This window comes from Anas platyrhynchos, chromosome 3, assembly GCF_047663525.1.
Source record: "Anas platyrhynchos isolate ZD024472 breed Pekin duck chromosome 3, IASCAAS_PekinDuck_T2T, whole genome shotgun sequence".
Classification (NCBI taxonomy): Eukaryota; Metazoa; Chordata; class Aves; order Anseriformes; family Anatidae; genus Anas; species Anas platyrhynchos.
The window spans coordinates 8324215-8347935 of record NC_092589.1 but is presented as its reverse complement, the minus strand read 5'-3'; the positions used below and the strand labels follow the sequence as shown (position 1 = coordinate 8347935).

The window sequence follows — 23721 nt, the reverse complement described above, 5'->3', positions numbered from 1 at the left end:
CTTAAGTGATTTCTATCAAGAGAGAAAAATACATTAATGAGAACATATGAACCATTTACAATAAATTATACAGGGCCAACACAGAGATGCAGAAATTCTAAACCCAGGAGAGCACGTATGGAAAACTAACAAAAACTTAATTTCAAAAAGATGAGGACAAAAATATCCTGTTCCACAAGCAGGGTATACATCAGTAGAATATCTTCTAAGTGCTGGAGTGAATTTCAAACAGGACAGAAAGCAGGACTCTCAAAACCAAAGAGATATGATTTCTCTGGGCTGGATGATGCAGCCCAGTATGATTCAGAGACACAATACTAAGGACTGCACCTTCCTCTGGCTACTGTCTTTTGAACAAAGCATTTGTATTATAATTTAACAATTTTCTGACTTTAGTTTTGATGGGGTATGTATTGAACGGCAGCTTGAATACATGGGTTAACACAGAGATTAACATAAAGATGAGCTCACTAAAAGCCTTTTGCTGGGACAATTCTCTGTTGGATGGAAAGCTTGCAGGTCCCAGCATGTGTACTCTGATGCAAAGATAAGCTGCTTTTTTCACTCAGAATTTTTTTAAAAAATAATTTAAATTCCTTCATTAAAGGTGATTTATTTATTCATTTTTCCCTACGTTTTTGATGTGAAATATGCTGTAGACAATTACATATGAATTTGTATATATGTGAACACACATACTGCATTCATGTGCTTTTAAGGCTGCTTCACATTATAGATCATAGCAGAGGAAAATGATTCCTCTCCTTACTTCCACTTTTAATAGTCTGGACACTATTTGTATTTAATTTCTTCAAATGTGCAGGACAGTTAATTAGACAAGGAATGTGACAGTAGTGTCATGCAGTATCTTCTGTGTTCCCAGTGATTATGGCTGTATATTGTATGAAGATGTTAGTCTAACATAGCTTACCTCATTATCCATTCTTCTTATGATCTTACGTTTTGTGGATCTTTCTTACAATCAACAGTGTTATAAATACATGTACCCACAAGTGCTAGCAATTTAAAGAACATTTTCATACTTGATCTTTCTCAGTTTTTCTGGGTAAAGTCCAGACACATCCACAGCTGATGTGAACTACCACCACTTCATTGCATCTGCTACTTTTAATGAAGTTCCTGCAACCTAAACCTGCCAAGAAGCCCATTCCTGCATCTCACTATTCCTTGCCTGATAAGTTAATTCACTTCTACCATGCATGCAGTCCAGGACCTTTGACAGCAGTACAGAAGCTATCAGCACAAGAAACTAAAGCATTCTACAAAACAGACACCAGCCAAGCCCTTTTCATCGAGTAGCACTGCGCTGCTCACCTGTCATGTGAAAATTTTAGCTGCTGGGTTTGTTGTTCATGAGCATTAATCAGCAGTTTCTTCAGTAGTTCACACTGTTGGTTCAAGTGTAAATCACGGATTTCTTGCTCTTCAGCACTGTGTGTATTGATCATCTCGGACCACTCTTTCGTGTGCTGTGCCACAATCTCTTTTACCTGTAGAGAAGGAACAGCAACTTTGCCAGTGGTTCTCAGGCTATAAGACCAACTGTTAGTGATGCTGAAGATGATGTAAAGACAATCATAAAAAAATATTAGAAAGAATGCAGCTAAACTGTGCAAACGAAGTTGCATAAGTGAAATTGCTTCAGAGTAATGAAGCCACTGAGGACACTACACGGTGTTATAAAGACGAATATAAAGCCACACCTAACACCTAAAGTGCCCTGAATGAATTGACTGCATTTATGCTTTTGACTGTACTAACATTATTTTAAAACCTTCTCTAACACCAAGTTCATTATAAAATGCTTCCATATTCTTGGTTGTAAGGAAAAAAAAAAGAAGAATATTGAAAGTAGCAATGGAAAAACCTAGTGAGCGGGACTTCTCTGAGGGCTTACATACAGTCTTTGATTTTGTGAGACAGCTCTATAAACAGACAGTTTACAGAGACATCCTGTATTTAATACAACCTGAATCTTAGGATAGGTTACGTGTCTTTGTTTTATATTCATTAAGTCAGCAGGGAATCTGACAAGCATTCTTCTTTTGCTTATCTCCCAATACTCACAAGAGAAAAAGAGATTAAAGTTTTGGAAAGTTCCCAAGACACAATTTGAAGAAGTCTAAATCACTAGAGTTGTTATTATAATAGTATATTACACTCAGTGATTTGGAAAAGAAGCTAATAGAAAGATATACTTTATTATCCTTTAATAATCAGCTTTGGGTATTTTGACAAGCTATCCCACTTTTCCATAAATGGTATACAAAATGTGCTTCACAAAAAATAAACCTATTTTCAGGTACTAATTTCAAGTGCTGCTATGGTAACTAATCGCATTTGGGTCGTCTTCTATGAAAGCTAAACATTACTCTTCGAATCAAAAATTGCCACCGTTTTGCTCAAAAAGTGAGTGATTGATGCCAGTGTTTCAGGTGTGGGCCCACAGAAGCTCTGCGTAATGCAGAGCTGACCTTCCTACACACACTGGTGATGGTGAAAGAAGAGAGGGCTTGAAAAGACCCAGTCCCCATTCTGCCCTGGAAAGGCCTCTCTGAAGACCACCCTACACAAAGGACACATGCAATAAAGCTGGATTCATAAAAAAAAAAAAAAAAAAAAAAAAAAAAAAAAAAAAAAAAAAGAGCAAGTAATTTTCTAGTAGATCTGTGTGACTACCACTACATGAAAAACAGACCTGCATTTAACTACAGTTAAATAGATGTTTCATATCAAAACAGATATGATGTGAAGCAGAAGCAGCTGCAGGTGAGCTACCTGTAATTTTCTGCAGCTGTCATTAAAAAAAAAAAAAAAAAAAAAAAGCACTCTGAGGGAGGACATTGGTAAGACCAATATAGGCTTAATTCAACAGGATATTTAAGTGTGAATGTGCCTCCAGAAAAACGAGTCATACTTAATTTTGTGCATGTGGGTAAGCATACTACTAAAACAGAACCCGTGAAGCGATAGAAGCACTGAAGGATGTGGAGCTGTTAGTGGGAGTAATAGCTTTAATAAGAAGTTCCTAAGGCAGTACTGCCTTTGTAGCCAGAAAACCAAAGATTTGGTTTTAAATTGGGTCAAAAGAAATGTTTGGAAGTTGTTAAGGAAAAAGCACTTATCTTTCAGGTGGAATTTCTGAAAGGTTAAGGGGCAGGCACTCCAACTCACCTCTAGCACTTATTATGGCACTTACGTTAGGACCAAGTTTAGTCTAAGCTCCCTGTAACAGTGATGAGGAAAATGGGCCAGATTCACAGCAGGATTCATCACACCTATAGATTAAACACTCTCTGGAGACGTCCCTCTAATATTTATAGGGCCTCATGCAACTAGACACTTCGGTTATGAATTTCCTCTCAATACTGATCATTTGGCTTACCCCCAGGGAGACTTGGAGTCCACTGTAGTGGAGCTAAAAGTTAGCCACTGATGAAGTTTTGGGGAAAACCCTTTTTTTTTTTTTTATTATTATTTACTTTCAGCACAGAGTATCCATATGGATTCAGCTTCATCCATGACTTGGAGAAAAATGATTCAGGTAGATCCAAAGTCCTTGGTAACTGAGTGTAATTGGGACCACAGCAGAAAATGGACCATGCACTCAGAAAACTTCTATTGTCACAATGTTAGAAAGTATTAATGTTTAGAAAATAATAATGTAATTATGAGACCCATGATGCAGGCAGAGCCAGCAGCAAATCACGTACCATATACCTTGGCACAGGAGCCAACACATGGTTTGCTACAAAAATTTGTGATTCAAATTACCTTCCTACAGAGAATACCCTGACTAGCCTCTGTCCCCTTTCAAAAGTCAATAAAACTGTAGCAGGCACTGTGAGAGAGCTCCTCCCTCACTTGCTGTTGTGCAACTCTTCCATACAGACAGTCACTTGGGACTGGGTTTCAGACTACTTTAAATTCCCAGAAAGTGCAGGGGATATTAACATATGAGATCTGATTCCTAGTCACAGTAAGGCTGTTCTACATTGACCTAGAAGGACAGGCATGCGTCCAAGGAAATAAAAGAGTTTGCTTTTATTTAGTGTCTTCACCTTGTTCAGGTAAAGCAAACAAACTTCACATAAAAAAAGAATTGTGACTCAATAAAAAAGTGAAACAAATAAATACATAAATAGTGGAAACCTTGGTGAAAGCAAATAGTCTGTGACTTCAGCGCAAAGAGCTTCTACAAAGCCCAAATAAATACAGAGAAGGAAAGAATCAAGTGCCCATTACAAATGTTTAACGTGATCACAGTTTTAAAATGGTTGATATATACACTACAAGAACTTGAAGGCAGAAATCCTGCATCTCAGGTACACTGGTAGCAAAGAAGAAAACCCTAAGGAGACTTAGGCATGGCAGTACTCTTAAGTATTTAATTTGAAAATACAGGAAATAAGAATAGAAAATTGTTTCTGTTCATGGATAGAAATGCTACTGATGTGCTACTAATTCCAAAATCAGCATGCAATCTAAGTGGCAGGTATGGCACCTTGTAAGATGAGTTTTTCTCTTGGGGTGGGAAAGAAAAGGAGGATTTTTTTTTTTTTTAATATCCTGCAAGCTAGAAGTCTTATTTCAGAAAAGGCAAAATATAACTTGATGAGTAGAATACAAAGGATTTGCCGAACAATAGTTACAAGATTTTAAATACTCAATTTGACTCAGATTCAGATGACCTGAGAACTCAAGACTATTAAATCATCTGAAATCAAATTTTGCCACAGATCTGTGATACACTACAAAGTTTAGATGTAATAAATTCAACATACATCCTTGCTTTCTTTCAATTTATTAACATTGGGCTGCGTTCTTGTCCTACTTTCTGCTACTAAGGTAGTGTTGCTTACCAAAAAGATAAAAAAAAAATAAAAAAAAATTAGCTAACTTCACTCTTCTCTGCTCTACAAACTGTGTTTGTAATGCTGTCCTTTCATCTGTTCCTACACTGTGCCTAAGAGACTAATTAATATCCTGATAAGGAACTTTCTTTTGCACAGGATTTATGCAAGATGTTTGTTTAGTCACTAAGTTCAAGCAGGAATAATTTTTGAAGTAATCTTTCTTTTTCCTTCTTTTCATCCTCTGCCTGTGTGATGCTGGGACCTACTTTTCTAATGCAGAAGAGTAATTTGTGTCTGCTATGGTAACTGTGTGAAGAACACATTGGGACATTCAGATCTAATTTAAATATTTTATGCCAAATTGGGCTGGACGTTTCCTTATGCCAAGAAGACTTTTGGAGATGAAAAGGCACTTTGGTGCTAAAAGTGTGCATGCACATTTTGACACAGAGCTACATTGAAGGACATGAGCTGTAATTAAAGCTGAATTATGGTACAACCCAATTTCATATTAGTGGGCCAAATACTGAGAAATGCTGAACAACTGTTAATTAATCAAACTCCCAGTATATCAGTGTAATGCATTCAGCATCTGAGAATTTCATCTAATAGTGCACCTACGTTCATCTATAACAAAAGATAATTTCCCTATGGTCTTGAGCACTGTTTTTTAACTTGTTGCTTGTAACGCTGTGAATGATCTCTGGGAATAATTCAAGGGTCCACACATAGTAATTGAAACAAAAGAAATCTGTGAGAATACTAAAATTGGTACATAATGTGGAAAATTTTGCTGGAACCACAGCAAGCAAAATATTGAAAATCACTGACCTAGGGCAAACCACAGAGGTAGATATCTTACAGAGGGATTCTTCAGAAATTTTCCAACACAGAGAGGCTTGGCATTTCAAAGGAGCTTAGATTTAACTCTCTTTGGAAAATGTCATCCTAAAACCTGACATGGGAGTGGAAAACATCAACCTTTTTTCCAGATACGGACTACAATTCAAACAAACTGTTTTGAAAGCAGGATTTTGAAAGGAACAGACCTCAGACATTGCATATATTTGTGGAAAGGGGAAACATGAGTCACATTTATCAGGTCTGGAAGATTAATGAACACTTGGATGGTCCTCGTGTACAAATCAGATATCTTAACTCCAGACTGCCAGTGATACAAGCTGAGATCACAGCAAAGAATTTTCTACACAATATAACTTAAAATGAGTTTTGGAGCTCACGTCTGGATGATGGAGACTTAGAGCTCCTCAGAGAGTTTTTTCACTAAGAAATAAATGAATTATCTTTTTAAAGTTGTCAATAAATCTGCTTTAATCAAGAAAACAATTCCGGGCTTTTCATAGCAGAAGGAGACAGGAAGATGAGAAAGAAACACCAATTTTTTTTTTTCCAGGTGGTCCTAAATCTTTGGCTGAAGAGGCAACAACAAGAAACAATCCTCATTTAGAAGACCAGGATCTTCTCCACATGAAATAATACCAAAGAATAAAATTAGGAGAAGAAAAGATGAAAATAACTTTAATTCTGTAGTTTCCAAGATGTGGCTGCTTTTGTTTGTATTTTTCTATGCTCGTCTGATTCATTTAACGTGTTTCAGCTTTTACATTAACACTCCTGCTTACTTACTGTGTTCTGTCTCCTGCACACTTCTTTCCCCAGACTATTTTGTACATGGGTGTGTCTTCTAGTATACCTGCCACCTTCTAGTTCGAATATCTTTTAGAAACTTGAAAGCATGTCAACGAGTGGTAGGTAAAACTCTCAAAGAAAATGTGCAGTCAGTGAGCATAGTGATAGTATAGCGTTACAGAGGAAGTAGGTCTATACAACTCAACACGAATGATGAATCACAGCTTGAAAACAGCTTTTTCAAACGAACTGAGGTTGGGCCTCTGAGTACTTCTATTCTCCAGCACCTTGGAGAAAACAATATAACTAATCCCTGGAGGAAAAAAAAAAAAAAAAAAAAAGAAGGTGGCACTTGGCTCAAGAGCAACCTGGTCTCCTGCTTCTTTAAGAGACAGACTAGCAAGTGTTGTCCATGGTGACAAAGATGGAAAATGAGAAATAAACTTTTATGTATGTATTCTGGGAATGTATTGAATACCCACATTTCATATAGCTTATTTTTTGCTTCTTTGTTTAGCTAAAACTGACACAAATGGACTCAAATGACCGGTTTTGCCTCATGAGGCATGCATATGGTGCTTTCTTCAATAATTGTTAAATGGCAGGAAATTGATGTTGCTTTTTAAATATTTTTTGAAGAAACACTTTTAGACACTCAATTACTCCTATTCTTTTTGACATGTTATTATTGCCAAAAATCATTCATATGCTTCCAAGAAAATTAACTACCATGTGGGTCTCAAAATCTCTATTTCAGATGATGCATGTGTTAAAATTGGCTGTTTGCTTACCTTAGATTTGTGATCTGATGTTAGTGCCTGAATTTTAATTTCAGTTTCTTTCTTCAATTCAACACAATTACTTCCTCTAAAAAAAGCAAAATTGAAAATGTGTGCCACAAGTTAAACATCTTCCCATTCAGTCAGCTCTTACTAATTAAAATGTTAATCAATGTTGAAGTGCTACAGCGTATTGGAATGAAATTATTTCTTCTGGCAATTTATTCACAACTTACAAAATATTGTTGGATTAATGATCATTCAATTCAAACACCACACAATTAATTCTAGATTGGCCCCGCAATTATTCTGTTGCTGAGGATATGTCAAACATCTCCATTTATAGTACTCCGTTTCTTTCTCCTTGCTAAGATAATCCAGCTTCTGCCTAAAAACTTACAGACATACATATTACCTTGCCATGATTTTATCCTCTGGTTTAAAAGTCGTTTTTGTTACTGTTTTAGTTCAAGCCAGAGAAAAAGAAGTCAGTTGAATAACTGTCTCATGGGGCAATTTGGGCATACTGAATTTGAAAGTCTCAGTACTCCTTGGTGGGAAAACAGAATTAAAAGGGTAGCAAAGAAGGGGTCCCATACAGATGAATCCAAGCATTAGTTACCTTATATGAATTGCAGAATAACAATCTTGAAGACAGCCCTTGCTCCTGCAATACGCTGAATACAGCATGGCCTTTGTGACCAGGTTAAGTTAACAGCGTGTTGAATGCAAGTTGCAAAGTTTGTTTTGAGCAGGAGGAAGACTGTGATTCCAAGGAACAGGCTGGTAAAACGGCTGCAGAGGGCCCATGCTGAAGCCCCCCTGACATGCCTGGAGATGGATGACTTCTACCTCTCAGCCACAGAATTTCCTTCACTAAAGATCATTATTTGGGCTGTGTACTGGGTAGGGTGGATGCACAGCAAAACTATTACTTTGCAACTACAACAGCAGTTCCAATTACTCTCACCAAAAGTCCATGAATTTTTACAGGCTCCATCTGACAAGCTCCATCTTTACCTATCTAGTTGTTCCCCTTTGTGCAGGAAAAGGTTTTTAGAACAGAATACAAATTCACACATTGCTAGTCTCAGTTTTTCAGTTTGCAATAATAAAATAAATTTAGAGGAGTCTACTCTGAGATCACCGTAGTAGTTCTGTGATGGATCATCTGCTGATGTAAAATGATGTAATGCCACTGAGTGGATGGAGGTGCATTCATTTTATAATCTGAAGTTGGCCCTAATAAAAACAGTTATTGCTTGACTGTTGTAACATTAATCCATGTTTGCTCTAGAAAAGGAGATTAATGAAACTGAACAAGTTTACATCCTGTTTTAATATCAAAGTACTGCTAAACTTATGGAAATTAGCTGAAAACTTTATCATCAAACAGTACCAGGAAAGCCCCTACTGAAAAGAGTAGTGTTATGTGCCTTGAGTTCCCAATGGCCATCAGAATGACTAGTCATTCATTTTCTGGTTGCAGCAGGAAAATTTTTGTAAAGATTTTTAATACTTGTTTGACACTTTGAAAGTAATAAAGCCATAGAGACAGGTTCTTACCACAGTTACCTCTGCCTGATTAAGAAACGGCTGCAAAGAGTCTTTGCTTATGCACTTGTGTATCAGCTGTGATCAGAATCTGGCTCTAATTCATATATGATTTGTCACACTATGAAAAAGAGTGTTCCTTAGGGGAATTAAACATATTTTTATCCCAAATTAGCCTAGCTGGTCCAATCACCAGATTTTTCAGAATCCCAGTCATCAACCAGTTGAGCCCTTCTCTGGAAATATAGCTTTCATGACATCTGAGGGAAAACTTCAAGCCAGGCTGGACATAACTAGAGTTGTCCACAACTGCAGTGACATACAGGATTAAGCTGTCAAGTCACAGCTGGTGATAAATACCCAGAAATGGTCCAATACAATCTAACTGGTCCACACTCACGCACACATATACACTTGGATAGCCTTGATAAATCAGAGGGATCTCTGTGTGTACCTCAAACTCCATTTCACAGTGGGAACACAAGCATATATATCTCCATAGGCCTCCCCAAAGATTTGTGAGCATTTCAAATGTACAACAGAATTAGCACAGGGAGCAAAATCCTGTCCATCTGTTGGTGAATTAGCATGTGATTAAAATTTTTACTTTGCTGAACATTATGCAGTTGACATTTTGTCACACCATGTGGCAGAAATGGACCACAAAACACTGCACAACAAATCAGAAGAGAAACTATTCTATGTACCTATCAAAAAGGCTTTTTTTTTTTTTTAGGAAGTGTCAAGTATCTGGCAATTTAAATATGACTACCTTAAAAACACATTTTACGTGCTCATTTACAACTTTTATTGGCTTGTAAAGGCTTCAAAATAATAGCCAAGGAAACGGAACATGTCCTATACTCACTGAACCCAAGATCCCTTGTTCATCGGATTGTTTCAGTTCAAAAGAGTGTTCAAGTGTCAGCCAGTGTATCCACTTTAAAAGCACACCCTGAAAGATGCTACCCAGCTCGGTGAAGAGATGCTACCCAGCTGGGGTGAAGAGACCGTGTATCTAAATACCTGGCTGAATGGGGCTTGAGGGCTGCATACGCAGAGACCCTGAAGGAAGCCCTTACAACACTTTTATGCTCAACTAAGTGTTTTCACAGAAAGCCTGTGCTGGCACAGGATTTTGATTTGGTTGATAATTAGATACCAGTAGTTATTTGCATAACAAGAAAGACCCATCAGATGACTGACAGCCCCGAAGTCCCCAGAAAGTATGGAGTCACGGTGAAAAATATTATCTGGCTGTGTATTGGATCTGCTTCTGAAGTAGTTATTTACAACTCTAAAAAAAAAAAAAAGTCAAAACCCAACAACGAACAAATAACTTCACTGATAATTTAAATTTATCATGAGGGCTTTGGCATCCACAAGGGAACCGTTAAAAAAAAATAAGGGAAGACTCTGCAAGTAACCAAGCAAACGATGTTAGTCTGGGAATCAAATTATCAGCTACTTTTACACTTGTCCCAATTTGGTATTATTCTCGAAAGCATTGTTACACATGGCTTTCCACTATTCACTGCCCAGAGACAACCATTACCACCTTTAATTTTGTGACATAGCCTCATTTGCTGTTTTACTATGTCAGGAAGAGGCACTGGCCTCTTCTCAAGCCAACAGGATTACTGAACAACAGGAATATTCTTAGCACAGCACTGGGAAGCTTTTCTCCCCTTGATGATGGTACAATGTCCAGGGCCTAGTTCAGTGACACTGTAGTAAATGCCCTGGTTTCATTTATAAATCCAGCTACGTCAATAACCTTCTGCTGTGTTATATTCAATGGAAATTGAATCAAAGCCAAATTAAATTAATTTGTCCTGCAGTTAATCTCTCTGTTTGGTGAATTGGTCATTTTCTGGAAGAAACTACTTGGCTTAGAAGTATTTGGGTGCTTACAATTCCCCTTTCCTGGAAAAAAATCCACGAACTTTTTATAGAGTTTATGTTCACTTGTCATAATTTAGTGAAGAAAATTCTCCTTATCTTCCTTACTTAATTCTATTTCTGTTTTAAGTTTGTTATATGGACCCCCAAATATAAAAATAAATAAATAAAATACAACAACTCTGTCATTCCAAATCATTTATAAAACAAAAAGTAATTGTGGGAGAATCCAACGCTAAAGATGCATTCATGTTCAGTATTCAGTTAGTGAGCTGGTTGCCAGTTGCTGTTTACAGATGACAACAATATGCAATTAAGGCTAACTATTAGCACAATTTTATATAGGACTAAATAATTGCTATAGGACTAAATAATTAATAATAATTGCTGCTTTAAGTCCCAATGGACTTAAAAACGGACTTTTGCATGGCAAAACTATTATTTTAAACTGTTCACGATTTAGAAGCTAGATTTTTTTCTCAAGATCAATCATTTCCTTCTGATCATTAGCAAGATTGAGGACCTCGATCAGCTCTCACTGAACACAACACTTACATTCCCTGGAGAATGCAGTGAGACCAGATCAGGACAAAGAAATAAATATTTGAGGCAATGCCTTTGCTTTCATGCTTCACCTACTGGCAGTACAAAACTAGAGAATGGCAAAGTGAGTACAACATTTATAGCCCATGGTTAGAGCCTTCAAGCAACTCAAACTCAGTTTGATATAAAATGCTGGTTCAAGCTGCAATTAATTAACGTGAATGACCATTTTATGAATGTTTTATTCCAGAACACAAAGCATAAAAATCTATTTTAGTCTACAGAAAAAAATTTAAAATGGTATCTTACCCTTTCTTCTTGATTGCCTTCTCTAACATTTTCTCGTATGATACCTTTTCTTTATCATATTGTGCCACTACTTTGTCAATTTGTGTGCAGTGCAACTTCTGCATAGCGCTGTGCTCCTGGAAAACAGTAGGACCTTACAATTAGGTTGCTGGATGTTTAATGTTTAGCTTTCTTACAGTGTAAAAATCAATGGATGAACAGATAACTTTGACAATGGAATTTAATCTGGGTTAGCCATCTGCTATTAAAGGTTCCAGATATTCCACTGTAAGTGCTATAGCATTTCTCCTTTGTTTGAAAAATGAAAATCTGTACTAGACCTTAAAAATATGGTATATGGTTACATTGAAACAAAGTAATTATGGCAAAAAATACCAACTGATACTATACACTTAACTTCATCTTTTTGAACAAATGCCCATTTAAGTGCTAAGTTAAAAAAATAAAAATAAAAAATCAGATTTATAAGCTCAGATCATACACTTTAAATTTTCTGAATACTGAGGAGAACAAAATTCATCCCAATCCCCTTCCTCTACATATTTCATACTGAACACAGCACTATCTCCTAGGCCACTGCAAATCAAAAAGCTGCAAGCCCAGAAATGATAGCTAAAAATCAAATAATTACCAAAAGAAAATTCTGAAGATTTGTCCTATGACCCCTAATGCAACAGCAATCTTATCATTAAGAAATTCATTCTTTTTGTAGGGCATCTTCCTTTGCAAGCGATAGTAATCAGTGAAATATGGCATTCAACTACACATGCAGAGTGCTGCAAATAACCAGTCTTTTTTTTCTTTTTCTTTTTTCCCCCCACCCCAAACAACACAGCACATGTTGACAAAGTGGACTTCACAGAGCTACTTGTAAAATATTTCACACTAGTGACAACCTGTTGTCACTACTACAGTTATGTTATTTACCCTGGTGAAGTGGCAGAGGATGTTTATCCATGGAAAGGGAGGAAAAACCTTTCATAATGAAAAGATGGATCACTAGCTCTCCCAATTGGGTCTAGTGCACAGACAGTTCCTTCCCATTACAAGACTGTACTGGAAACAACACTCTTAGCACTGACACATAGACTTCATTATTAAACTTGACTTCATATTCTCCTTTATCAGAACAGCTGTTCGTGAGGCAAATATTTAACTACAGCTGAGCGCACTAAATATTGAAATTACATTATAATATGAAAATTTTTTGTTATTTTACATTATTTTATTAATATTCAATCGCTCCACATTTTATCTAATCATGACAAAAAGTCTTGCATTAATTAATATGGCCTCTTACCAGGACTTTATCTCTATTTTGCTTTTTATAGCTCGTTTTGAAGTTATGCTACCCTTGTTATTCTACTGCTCTTTGTTGTTATTTTCTATACACCTGTGTTTGCCTTATCACTGTTTCTTCCTTTAAAAATTCTAATTAAAGACTTTTGCATTCACTTTTACTAAAATGCTAATACAAATGTTGCGATGCTTTAAAAAACATAGCACTGGGATGTATGCAAACACTCCAACATCTGCTAAGCACTCCCCCAGGGAACATATACAACTCCTGAATTTTATACTTAAGAGTGGAGAATTGAATTTTCTGTTCTACGAAGGATTTAAAAGGAAACAAATAGACTCCATCAACATTAAAGCATGCCAGCCTCACCAGGGAGTATCTACACTGACTAACCATGTAGAACAAAATATGGGCAGTGAAAAGAATGGCATAAGCTTGACAGCACAACAATGCCACAGGTGAAGTTGAGGAGAGTATCTAATTGTCCAACTACACACTCTCCCCAAGTCTTAAAGAACAATACAATTCCTGCTATGCAAATATTGAAAAGTATGAGACATCTGCATGCTCATGCCGCACTTCTGCATAATCTGCACATCACTTAAAACTAGAATATCTGCTTTTACCTAAGAACAACTATGATTTAAGACTTATCTCTATAACAAACCCAGTGTAACCTTTTGCAGAGACTCGCCTCTGATGCCACTGCTCCAAGACGACTCTATCTTATATATGAAACAGACATATTGCAGACCATATCCTTGCTCCCATTTCCTTCCTCCTGCCCACCCAGTTCAATAAACGCGAATTTGAGCACAAATATAAACAAAGCTGGAAGAGGAAGATGGCCTACTGTGAGCCACTGCATGGAAGGCACAGAGTACTGGAAGTCAGCACCATACCAGAAGTCTCTTGAACTACATGACCTTCAAACCCTGGAACAGTATTTAAAATGGTTTAGCTGATGTGAGTTTGTTTTTCTGTCTGTGCTCAAAGGAAAAATTCATTACTGCTAGCTGTTGCATCCAAAACTGTCAGGATTCTAGGAAATATGAGTAATATCTTAAAACACTTTCTCAGTATACTTTGTTTTCCGATGCAAAGTTTCAGGCAGAAAAAATCTCGATTGATTCAGAATGTGTTTGCAGATAAAGCTCTTCTCAGCTAGATCTCTCATGATTTTCTTTTTTGAATATGCATTTTGAATTCATGTCTTTTACACAGATATATTTAAAAATAGCACTTAATGATTATACTGAAAATTGAAGCCATGGTTCAGATGGGGCTCTGGGTGGTCAACTAACTGATACAAGAAGATGCAAATCAGAGCAAGACTATGGAAAAAAAAGAAAAGAATCATATATAGTTCCATTAAAAGGAACATAAAGAAACTCAAAATTCCACCTCTTCAAGAGAAGAAAAAGTAAGTTCTTATGATACAAACTGTTATTCCTACATGGTATCTCCCTGATGTAACATTAAAACTCCTTTATACGACTGAAAACTGAAGTACGGAAGTACGGAAGACTCTCATTAAAGAATACCAAAATGATAAAATGACAAAAAAACTATTACTTCCAAATTCACAATTCCTTTTACAAAACTTTATTCATCTAGAGCCCCATATCATTTGTACTGTCTCTTCTGCGCTACGAAGAGACTAAAGTTACTTAAAGGACTGTAGGCAGAAACTGCTGTGTTTCAAAAGCTGTCCAGAGTTTTTAAACATTTCTACAATATGCAGAAGTGGCTGGACATATTATTTTAACAACATCAAAAGCACAGATTACTAAACCTAGGATTCAAGACGAAGTTATTCTTAATATGGATTTTTAAAATGGTAATCATTACACAAACTTGCCACTATTTTTCAAATGTCAAACAAAACAAGGATTGTAGTATAAGAGGCAATTTCAGTTTCCGAGTCAGTGTGCCGGTATAGCTTCTCTGGTTCAGAAAAAGCATCTGAGTTCTGCAACAGAGCTGTTGAATCAGTTTTTGAACCCGATCCTTTGCTTAGTTTGTAGCCTGGGTAAGAACAGAGAGACTTGTATAGGGGAGAGTGAACTTAATAGAATCACAGGACTTGTTGTGAAACCTTGTGATATGGTTTAGTGGAGGACTTGTTAGTGTTAGGTCAGAGGTTGGACTCGATGATCTTGAGGTCTCTTCCAACCCAGACAATTCTGTGATTCTGTGTAATTGTCACTCTCCAGTGCTCACTACAGTTTGTTCTGCCTTTAATCTCTACTCAATCTCTCTTGCTGTATTATTCTCTTACAATTCTTATGTATTTCTCTGAAAACATTCTGCCTTTACAGAGCTTTGAATATGTTCCCTTTACATCACTCTGTCCTGAGTGAAATCTCAACTCTTCACTATTCATACACTTCATGAAATCCAAAATTCTGCATTCTTTGGCAAGCCACTAAATCTGACATCAGGGAATGGGCAAATTTAAATTTATCTGTCACAGAATGTCTGTGTTGTAATGATGATACTAAGAACAGTGGTCTTCTTGCAGCCTTATGACCTCTATCAGGAGAACAGACAAGATCAGAGAAGAGGAATTGGAAGGGACCAACAAAGACCATCAAGTCCACCTGCCTGACCACTACAGGGCTAAGCAAAAGTTAAAGCATATTATTAAGAGCATTTTCTAAACGCCTCTTGAATATGGACAGACATGACCAGATGTCTTATTTTTCCCATATGAAAGTGAAAAAAGTAACAGTAAAGATTGTAATTCCTGCCCAGGCATCCTATATAAAAATTAACTGGTGCCAGGCTTTTCAGAATACAATACTCTTTGGCTTTGTACTTCTTTGATCCTATCTTTCTTTTTATTTTCAACAGTTCAATGTTTCAGCCATTTTCACTCTGGCAGCATAATAAAATTCTCTCATTCCTCTACATATTATTATTAATCTGTTTTTCCTACATGGCATAGCTCCTTGCAACTGTTGTACCCTGTACACATACACACACCCCACATATGGTGACCACATTTTATGGTTTTGTTATTAACTAATTTTTAAGAGAATATTTATAATTATTTAAGTCAGTCACCATTCATACTCAAAATCTGAGGAGGCATTTCTAAGGAATGCAGAGTGCAAAACTGGCCAGACTTGTGATGTGCAGGAGAGGGATAAATGGATTAATACCTTTTGAAAGGAACTATTTAAACTTCCTTTCTTCAAGATCTCCTGAAGATGAGGTGACCACTTGTATTATTGTGCCTTCAATATTCATCATACTGAGAAGTGGAAATAACCAAAGAATTATGCCATACAGACCTGGCAGACAGGGCCACTTTTCAAAAGCCCTGTAAATGCCTAATCGACTAAGCTGCAGAGAAGCCAATGGGTTCATAACCCACCTGCCCCCCCCAAAAAAAACACGATTTTTCCACTGGGCCTTCTGTGCTGGAGAGTTTTACATCCTTCCTGTACCCTTGGCATCAATGCTGTACTGTAGGGGGTACAAAAGTAATTCTGGTAATTAATCTGGAAACGCGGTGCCTGTAACTGTCCTATATATTCACAAACCAGAGACTGACAATACTATGTGTGTTTTCCTACAGAGCAACAAACCTCTGCCTGCCACCATTTCAGCAGAGCTGTTAATACTTCTCTACACCGAGTGGATGCTATCAGTGACGAGGACCCTTACTTCTGCCATTTCCTTAGCTACCTCTGCCCAGGGCTATCAGTTTAGCTCCAACACTGCTTCACTGCTTCAATCATAGCCCCTTCCTCTCCCACCCCTCTCTTCCACACTTGCACGCATTAATTTTCCATAATGAATTTTCTACAAGGACAATTTTAGACAGAGAAGGGGGTTGGGCTTTTTTTTCTTTTTTTTCCCTTAAACAACATGAACATGTTTTTTTGTGTTTACTTATTCCTCCAGACCTCAGGAGTGTCTGTGGTTAAGTGAGAGACAGCCTACTGCTGGAACTTCTAAGTTCAATGTGCTTAATGCAAAGGCTTTCTCTAACTGATCATGGCTAACTGACTGCATAGTTCTCCTGCTCCCTCACAGCTTATAAAATGCATTAAGAACACTGATGAGTACACAAAGCACTTTCCCAAGATCATCTCTGAGCTGCTATAGTCATACATTTCTGCTCAGATTCTCTTCTTCAAATTCAAGAAGTTGTCCTTTCCAGGGTCTTTAGCAAGACATGCTCTAGACAGGCACTTCCTTGTTAGGACAGACTCGTACTCACTCAGCTTGTACTTGAAAGCAGCAGGACACAGGCTAGCTCAGACCAAAAATAGCTGTACTTGAGCTAACGCTGAAAGCTCTTCTGAGTGCACAGCATCTTCAGATTGTGGCTGGCAATTGTTCCCCCAGATTAGAGGAAGCAAGTGCAAGCCTGAACAAATGAATCAATTTTTTAACATTAGCCAGAGCAGTGTTGGCTAAGATATCCTTACACTGCTGTGTCACATACATAAGGGATATATATCATTGAGTATGGCTGTTTGCTACGTAACCATGGTGCCATTTTCATTTGCAAGATGTTGCTACCCCTGACTACTGGGATGTTGCCCAGTGAAAGAAAAGTAAATGTTTAAAAATGAGAAGCCTAGAAGAAGGTCTAGAAGCTGCCCATGACATAATGACTCAGGTAAGAACAACCCATACTTGTAAGATAATCACAGCTGTCCATCATTATGAGACAGAAGTGCTACTTTTGACATGGGTGACACAGACTTTTTCATGAGCATTGGCTTTGTAAACAACACCAAAATGGAGCAATCACTCATTGCCTTCTACATGCAGCCAATATGGGGTGTTGAAGTTAACTATTTTCTTATACTGCTTTTGATAATAGGAGCCCCAAAAAAGTGTTGATTATTCGAAGTATTTTCTTCACACTTAATTGCACAGACATAGTACTCCATGTCCAAACAATAGTCATGAAAAGAAACACAGTAATATTAAAAAAGGTCCTGACATTACTATACTAGGTCAGATGTGCAATTTAACCTGCAATCAAAAAGAACAAAGGAGTAACTGCTCTAAAAGCCAGAAAGGATTTGTATGCATTGATAAAATTGAGAATAGTTTCTTCACTTCTTTTGCCATTGTTTGAAACAAGACTAATGGTTTCCTAATGATAACGGGCAGGAGAAAATGGGCCATGATTTTCTAATGTAAAGTATATTTGTGACACTGTTGTATTTGGGATATCACTACCAACAGTATCAAGCAAAAAGCTAACTATAAAGTGGTAATATATATGTGAGATGGAATAGCACATCTCATTTTTTTCACTTACACATTCCAGTTCTGTTTGACAATTTTGCAGTTTCTCCACTGTCTGTCTTTGATGCAGCATCCCCTCACATCATTACTGCTTTTCTTCCAAGCTGCCTACCAATATGTCATGAAAGAGGGAGCTAGGTAAAATCATTATCTGGAAAAGGTGAGCTTTGGATGCTTAAATGGGTCAAACAAAAGCACACCAAAAACTCAGGGAGACATAAAAGGGTTGCTAAAGGGAAAATTAACTCACTGGATCATATTTCAGTACACTTAAAACAGATATGCCCTTTCTTGGTGGTCCAAATACCATTCCTTAGTTTTTCTTTTCATTTTAATTAGGAGCTGCCTATGCTAGTGAGCGCTGCAATTTATTTCAATTAGAGTGTGTTGCTCAGAGAGCTTTGCATGATCATACCTTTGCATGCTTCTTCTTTAAGGCATTCAGCTCTTTCTGCTGTTTCTTTAAATGCTTTATGTAAGCCTACAAAAAGAGAAGTTGGATCAATTTTTCTGTGGTCATATTGACTGTAGCCAGATAAAAACCTGGCTACTTAAAACAAATAATTAGGAACATATTTTGAAAAGCTTGTGCTCATGCTTACTTTCATTTGCTTTAAATCTTCTATCTTCACTTGAGCAATAAGGTCTATACCTAGGAAGATATTGGTATGGTTTATATAAAAAAACCTTCATGCATATTACTGTATATCACACTTTTCAATATGAGTTTTATTTACCACAGAAATCTACATTTAGGTTAGCAATTAATTACTATTTTTCACCATAAAAAAAAAATCAGGTTAATGAGAAAATTATTCATTGACATAACAAATATACAGTTAATTTCCTTTTCAAATGCACTGCTCAGTCAATTGCCTTGAGAAAAAAGGGAATTGGTGAGTGTATTTGAATCTCTTAGAATTTTTCACTGAAGCATCAAGACACAGCAATCTAAAAACTGGAAAAGCTTCTTTACTGAAAACACAGCAAACCATTTATACACACTAAAATAGAACTATGCAAACTTCAGAATTTCGGTAAATAGCTGAAGATTGCTCTGGCACTTCTTGTTTCGGGGGAATGTTTCTTTGGTAAGGTTGTGCATGACTACATAGAGTTAACTAAGGTTAGATATACTTATTCTTCTTAATTTAAAACACAAAAATTGTGGGAATGAAAATTTACCTGCAGCCTATATGTTAACAGAGGTAAACTCCACATTTTAGTTAATACCAGGCTATTAGAAAAGGAACAATAGTACAGTCCAAGACTAAAGGAGAATTAAAAGAGGAGAAACAAAAAATCACAGAAAGTAGAAATGCTAATGAAAATTCAATGCCACAATCAAATCTATCATGAAAGAATTAATGTACTATTTAGATGAATGAAAATATATTCTGATCTCCTAAACTGTAATGCAAACAAAACCAAATCTAATTTCATCTTTATGGTTTAATAAATGTTTTGTAACATATTATGACTTTAAAAAAAAATAAAATATTCGGCATATCCTACATGTAACCATGAATAAAAATGTCAATAGAATGCTATAAGCGTTGTAATTGGGTGGTGGTGGGGGGAGGGGTTGTTACATAAAAACATTAGATTGTTCCTAAATACAGTGCAAAATTATTTGTTTAAATGCTATTAAGAGTGTCCGTAGACAGTAAGGTTTCTCCTGACTTGCAATGAACTTTCTGCTTCCTAAGGTGAATTGAACTGAGAAAAATCCAGATTCTGCAAAAGAAAAAAAAAAAAAAAGAAGGGAGGGGGACTCGGGCAATCTCCTTAGGGAACAAGATTTTTCAATTCCCTTAGAAGCATGACATTTTGCTCAATTATATGCTATTAACATTAGTCTTGTGAATGAGACTGGAACAGGCTTAGGCATAGGTAAATACAGAGGCTCAAGTTTTCAAAATCACTGGTCACCTAACTTACTGAAATTCACATAGAGAACAACTTAAAAAAAAAAAACAACCAAACAAAAAAACCAACATTCTTTTCATTTGAAAACCTTCCCCAGACACCCTCTTTTGCTGGATATGTAATTTCTAATGGTAAGGTGCATTAAACATTGTAACCGTGGTAGAATTATAAGATCTTAAAAGATCATAGAGCAAAGTAATACAAAAATAAGGCCTGTTAGGTATAAAAATGACCAGCACTGTTTTAACATGAGAGAATATGAAAAAAACCTACTTGCAAACAAGAACACACTAGTACCAAAAATCTCATTTTAAGACCAGATCTTAAACAGGGCACCACCAAGTATGCCATGTTCTAAACAAACTTCCTGAGGTTTTCATTTTAAAATGCCAACTCATTTACTTTGTTCACCAGGTCTGATTCCATGACAACCAGGAATTAGTTGCCAACCCCAGCAAATTTCATGCCCAATTAATGCTCAACACAACTAATATTTGTGCATCTTGGTGTTAATACATGAAATATTAAAACACCTTGCTGCATAAAATAATCTGGTTTGAAGAACTTTGAAAGCATTCAGGTGCTAAAGATGACCTGTTTTATTGCCAAAAGTGACTCAGGAGAGATCACAACTTGTTTCTTAAGAGATTCCTTCACATGTTTGTATTCAGCCATGTCTGCTTATGTTTGAGAACAAGAGCAGTTAGTACTCCTTTGCATTCCTATTGATTCTTTTGGGCCAGGGTGGATGAAAGAGAATGAATCAGACTAATTCTTGAGGGCCATTAACAGAAATATTTATTGTGTTCCATTCAGCTGTACAAATTTGTTTTCTCACTTAATCTTCATTACCTGTGATGAGCCATGAGAAACAAATAATCCCATTTGACTCCGTAAGATGATTTTGTAGAGTGAAGAGTGTATAGTGAGAAAAAAAAAAAAAAAAAAACTTAATTCATTTCTAAATGAGCATATTTAATATGGGTATTTTTGACAATAAACATGCTATTTCCATAATCGCTATTTGGAGTAAAACCACACGATGAAAACATTTCTAATTGTGGGGAAATCTCAACAGAATCCGATGAATTCTAAATACCTTTAATTACTTAAATCTGCAGCTCTGCCAAGGGATTTGCAGAGGGAAAAAAGAAAGCAGAGAAGTTCTTGTGGAGTGTACCAGAAAAGAGTCATTCCTATTGCTGTGGCTCTGGTAAATCTTTGGTAAACTTCTTCCAGAGTCACATAGGTTGCTCCTATTAGCAGTGGGCATACAGCTATACAAAGAGGTCACTAAGTAAAATAAAGCTGTATTGGTTTCATGCAGCCTTTTTGGTAATACATGAAATTTATTTGCAAATAGACAAAGACCACTACCAATAGCAGAAGTTATTTTCTAAAGGGTGAGAATAAATAGACCTGCAAAACCAAAAATGAGTATTAAGTACTCTGTGACTTTCTGAACCACATCAGAGATGATGGAGATGCCCATGATTTTTGTTTACCTTTCTTAGCATCGGTCCCAGATCCAAAGCCTGCTGTGGTACTTGGTCGAAGCTCAGAGCTACTCTGAGGAGTCACATTTGCTTTGGCATTATTGGCTTTTCCTTTTCTATCATTCTTTGATGTGTCATTTGGTACATCAGCTATATCACTCTGGAAGAAACATGCACATTGTAATAAATTAATTGCTGTTTTTCCTGTAGTATAAGAGTTGGGGTATAAGAGATTTCTGAACTTGTTTAGTTTATACACAATTAGGAACGCTGCAACATATTTTCAAATAACACTATACTCAATAAAGTATTTGTAACCTATTTTAAATGGCTATAGCTCTTTTCTCACTTTTCAAAATTTTCATTTCTGTAGGATGTGTTATCATGGCCTGTGGAAAGTTAGACAGTGAACAGTATTTCAGTGTGTGTTAGCACAGGCCATTGTTATTCAGAGCAGGCCAAAGAGGCTTATATTTGCAGATGAGAAATGGTAAGGTAATATGCATCCATGGGAGAAGGTCCAGTTTACTTATAAGCAAATAACGAACAAAACACAAAAAAGCAGCAATCCAAAAATCAAACAACTGAACTCACAGACAACTGACGGTGATCTTTTCACAACCTACATTCTACATCCTCTATTATAAAAAAAACCTTCATAATATGAACACAAATGGGCTGTGTTTGTCATTAAGTTCTACTTACGGTTTCAATGCCCATAGCTCTCATTTGGTCCGCTCTTTTTTCTGTTATAGACAAAAATTTCTTTGGATCTGACAAAGCATCCACAATATCTGTAAGAAAAAAAAAAAAATCAACTTTTTATCATCTTCAGAGGCATTTAAGAAATCATCTTTTATAAGACCTTCATTCTACCACTGTTATATCAACCATGGCTTGCAACAGCACCCCAGCTTTCTATAGTGAATTTGCCTGGACTGAAAGCACTCATCACCAGAGCACCTGAACACATCAGGAACATGAATCAGTTTATGAAGTGCCAAGGGAGTGATATTAATCCAGGTGGTTTATTTTGGAGAGCAGAGCATAGTTACTTTAAGTTCCTCATGGCTGATGTCAGTAAAATTTGACACCAGAATCAGATGTCCTGCGTGACACACTGCTAACAACTTTGCCCCTTGGTTATTTGAGTGCTGACTGACTTGGGATTGCAGGGAATTGTAGAAGATGCTCCATTATATCTCCTAGTTCAAACACAAAGCTAAACTGCAATTTCATTTGGGTGGTTAAAGTGATCAGACAAATCCAGTCTCACTCGCCTTGTGATGCTCCACGCTTGCAACACAGAAGGCTGTGAAATGGCTTTTCTGTGAACCGCTAATGAGCAATATTTGAATCTGGCCCATGCCACAGAACTGCTAGCAGTATTGTAGCTCTACTTAGTACTGGACATTCTCAGGTTCTTCTGTTAAAGGGGTTAGTATTAAAGACAAGCTCCAGGAAAAAGTAATGATCTCCCTGTTTCCTCCTATTCAGGAACCCTTTTCTACCCTCTAATCCCCAGTAGACAGTGAAGAACTGAGGTTGGTTTCTCCAGCACTTTAAGCCAGAATAAAAGCTGTAGTGGGTGCTGGCATCGTTTCTTCCAACCTGCTGTGTGAATGAGTCTACAGAGTACAGTGCCGTGATCATTTTGGCCATTGGCACACCAAATACCTGAACCACAACATTAGCTGTTCCCAATAAAATTGGACACTGTTGCTGAAGTCAGCGCACAAATGGCATGACACCAGAATTTGGGCCAGGAGTAGGGGTCAACATGTTATGTGTTCAGCCCACCTGCCCTGCTGAAGTGTGACAGAAATATACATGTATAAAGCTAAAATTAAGAATTGCACTGTGTAAGTTCAACCATACAGATTAAAGAATGCTTTTTCCGTATACAGTGATAAAGGTGTAAGCATAGGTCTGCAGGAAGACAAAGACACACAAATCTTTAGCTGCATACTGAATAATCTTTTTCCATGACTAATTTCAAAACAGTCAAAGAATTCACAAATGACAAAGGAGGCCCTCCACAGCAAAAAATGATTTTACAGATTAAACTGGTTCACTATCTACAATAAGAACACATTCAGAGA

At 36.8% G+C, this 23721-nt stretch overlaps 1 protein-coding gene across 13 annotated transcripts in view; it reads right to left on the bottom strand.

The window, feature by feature from the left end:
* PLCB4 (phospholipase C beta 4) overlaps window positions 1-23721 on the bottom strand; it is a 231450-nt gene that overhangs the window by 12175 nt on the left and 195554 nt on the right. For 12 of the 13 annotated variants that reach the window (XM_072035240.1, XM_072035243.1, XM_072035238.1 and 9 more), the window contains 7 exons: window positions 22325-22413; window positions 21629-21779; window positions 18797-18846; window positions 18610-18675; window positions 11615-11730; window positions 7319-7394; window positions 1336-1511 (listed from right to left, as the gene is read on the bottom strand). In XM_072035240.1, the coding sequence (XP_071891341.1) occupies window positions 1336-1511; window positions 7319-7394; window positions 11615-11730; window positions 18610-18675; window positions 18797-18846; window positions 21629-21779; window positions 22325-22413 (724 nt within the window). The remainder of the gene's footprint in view (window positions 1-1335; window positions 1512-7318; window positions 7395-11614; window positions 11731-18609; window positions 18676-18796; window positions 18847-21628; window positions 21780-22324; window positions 22414-23721) is intronic. The other variant, XM_072035246.1, reaches the window with a different exon arrangement.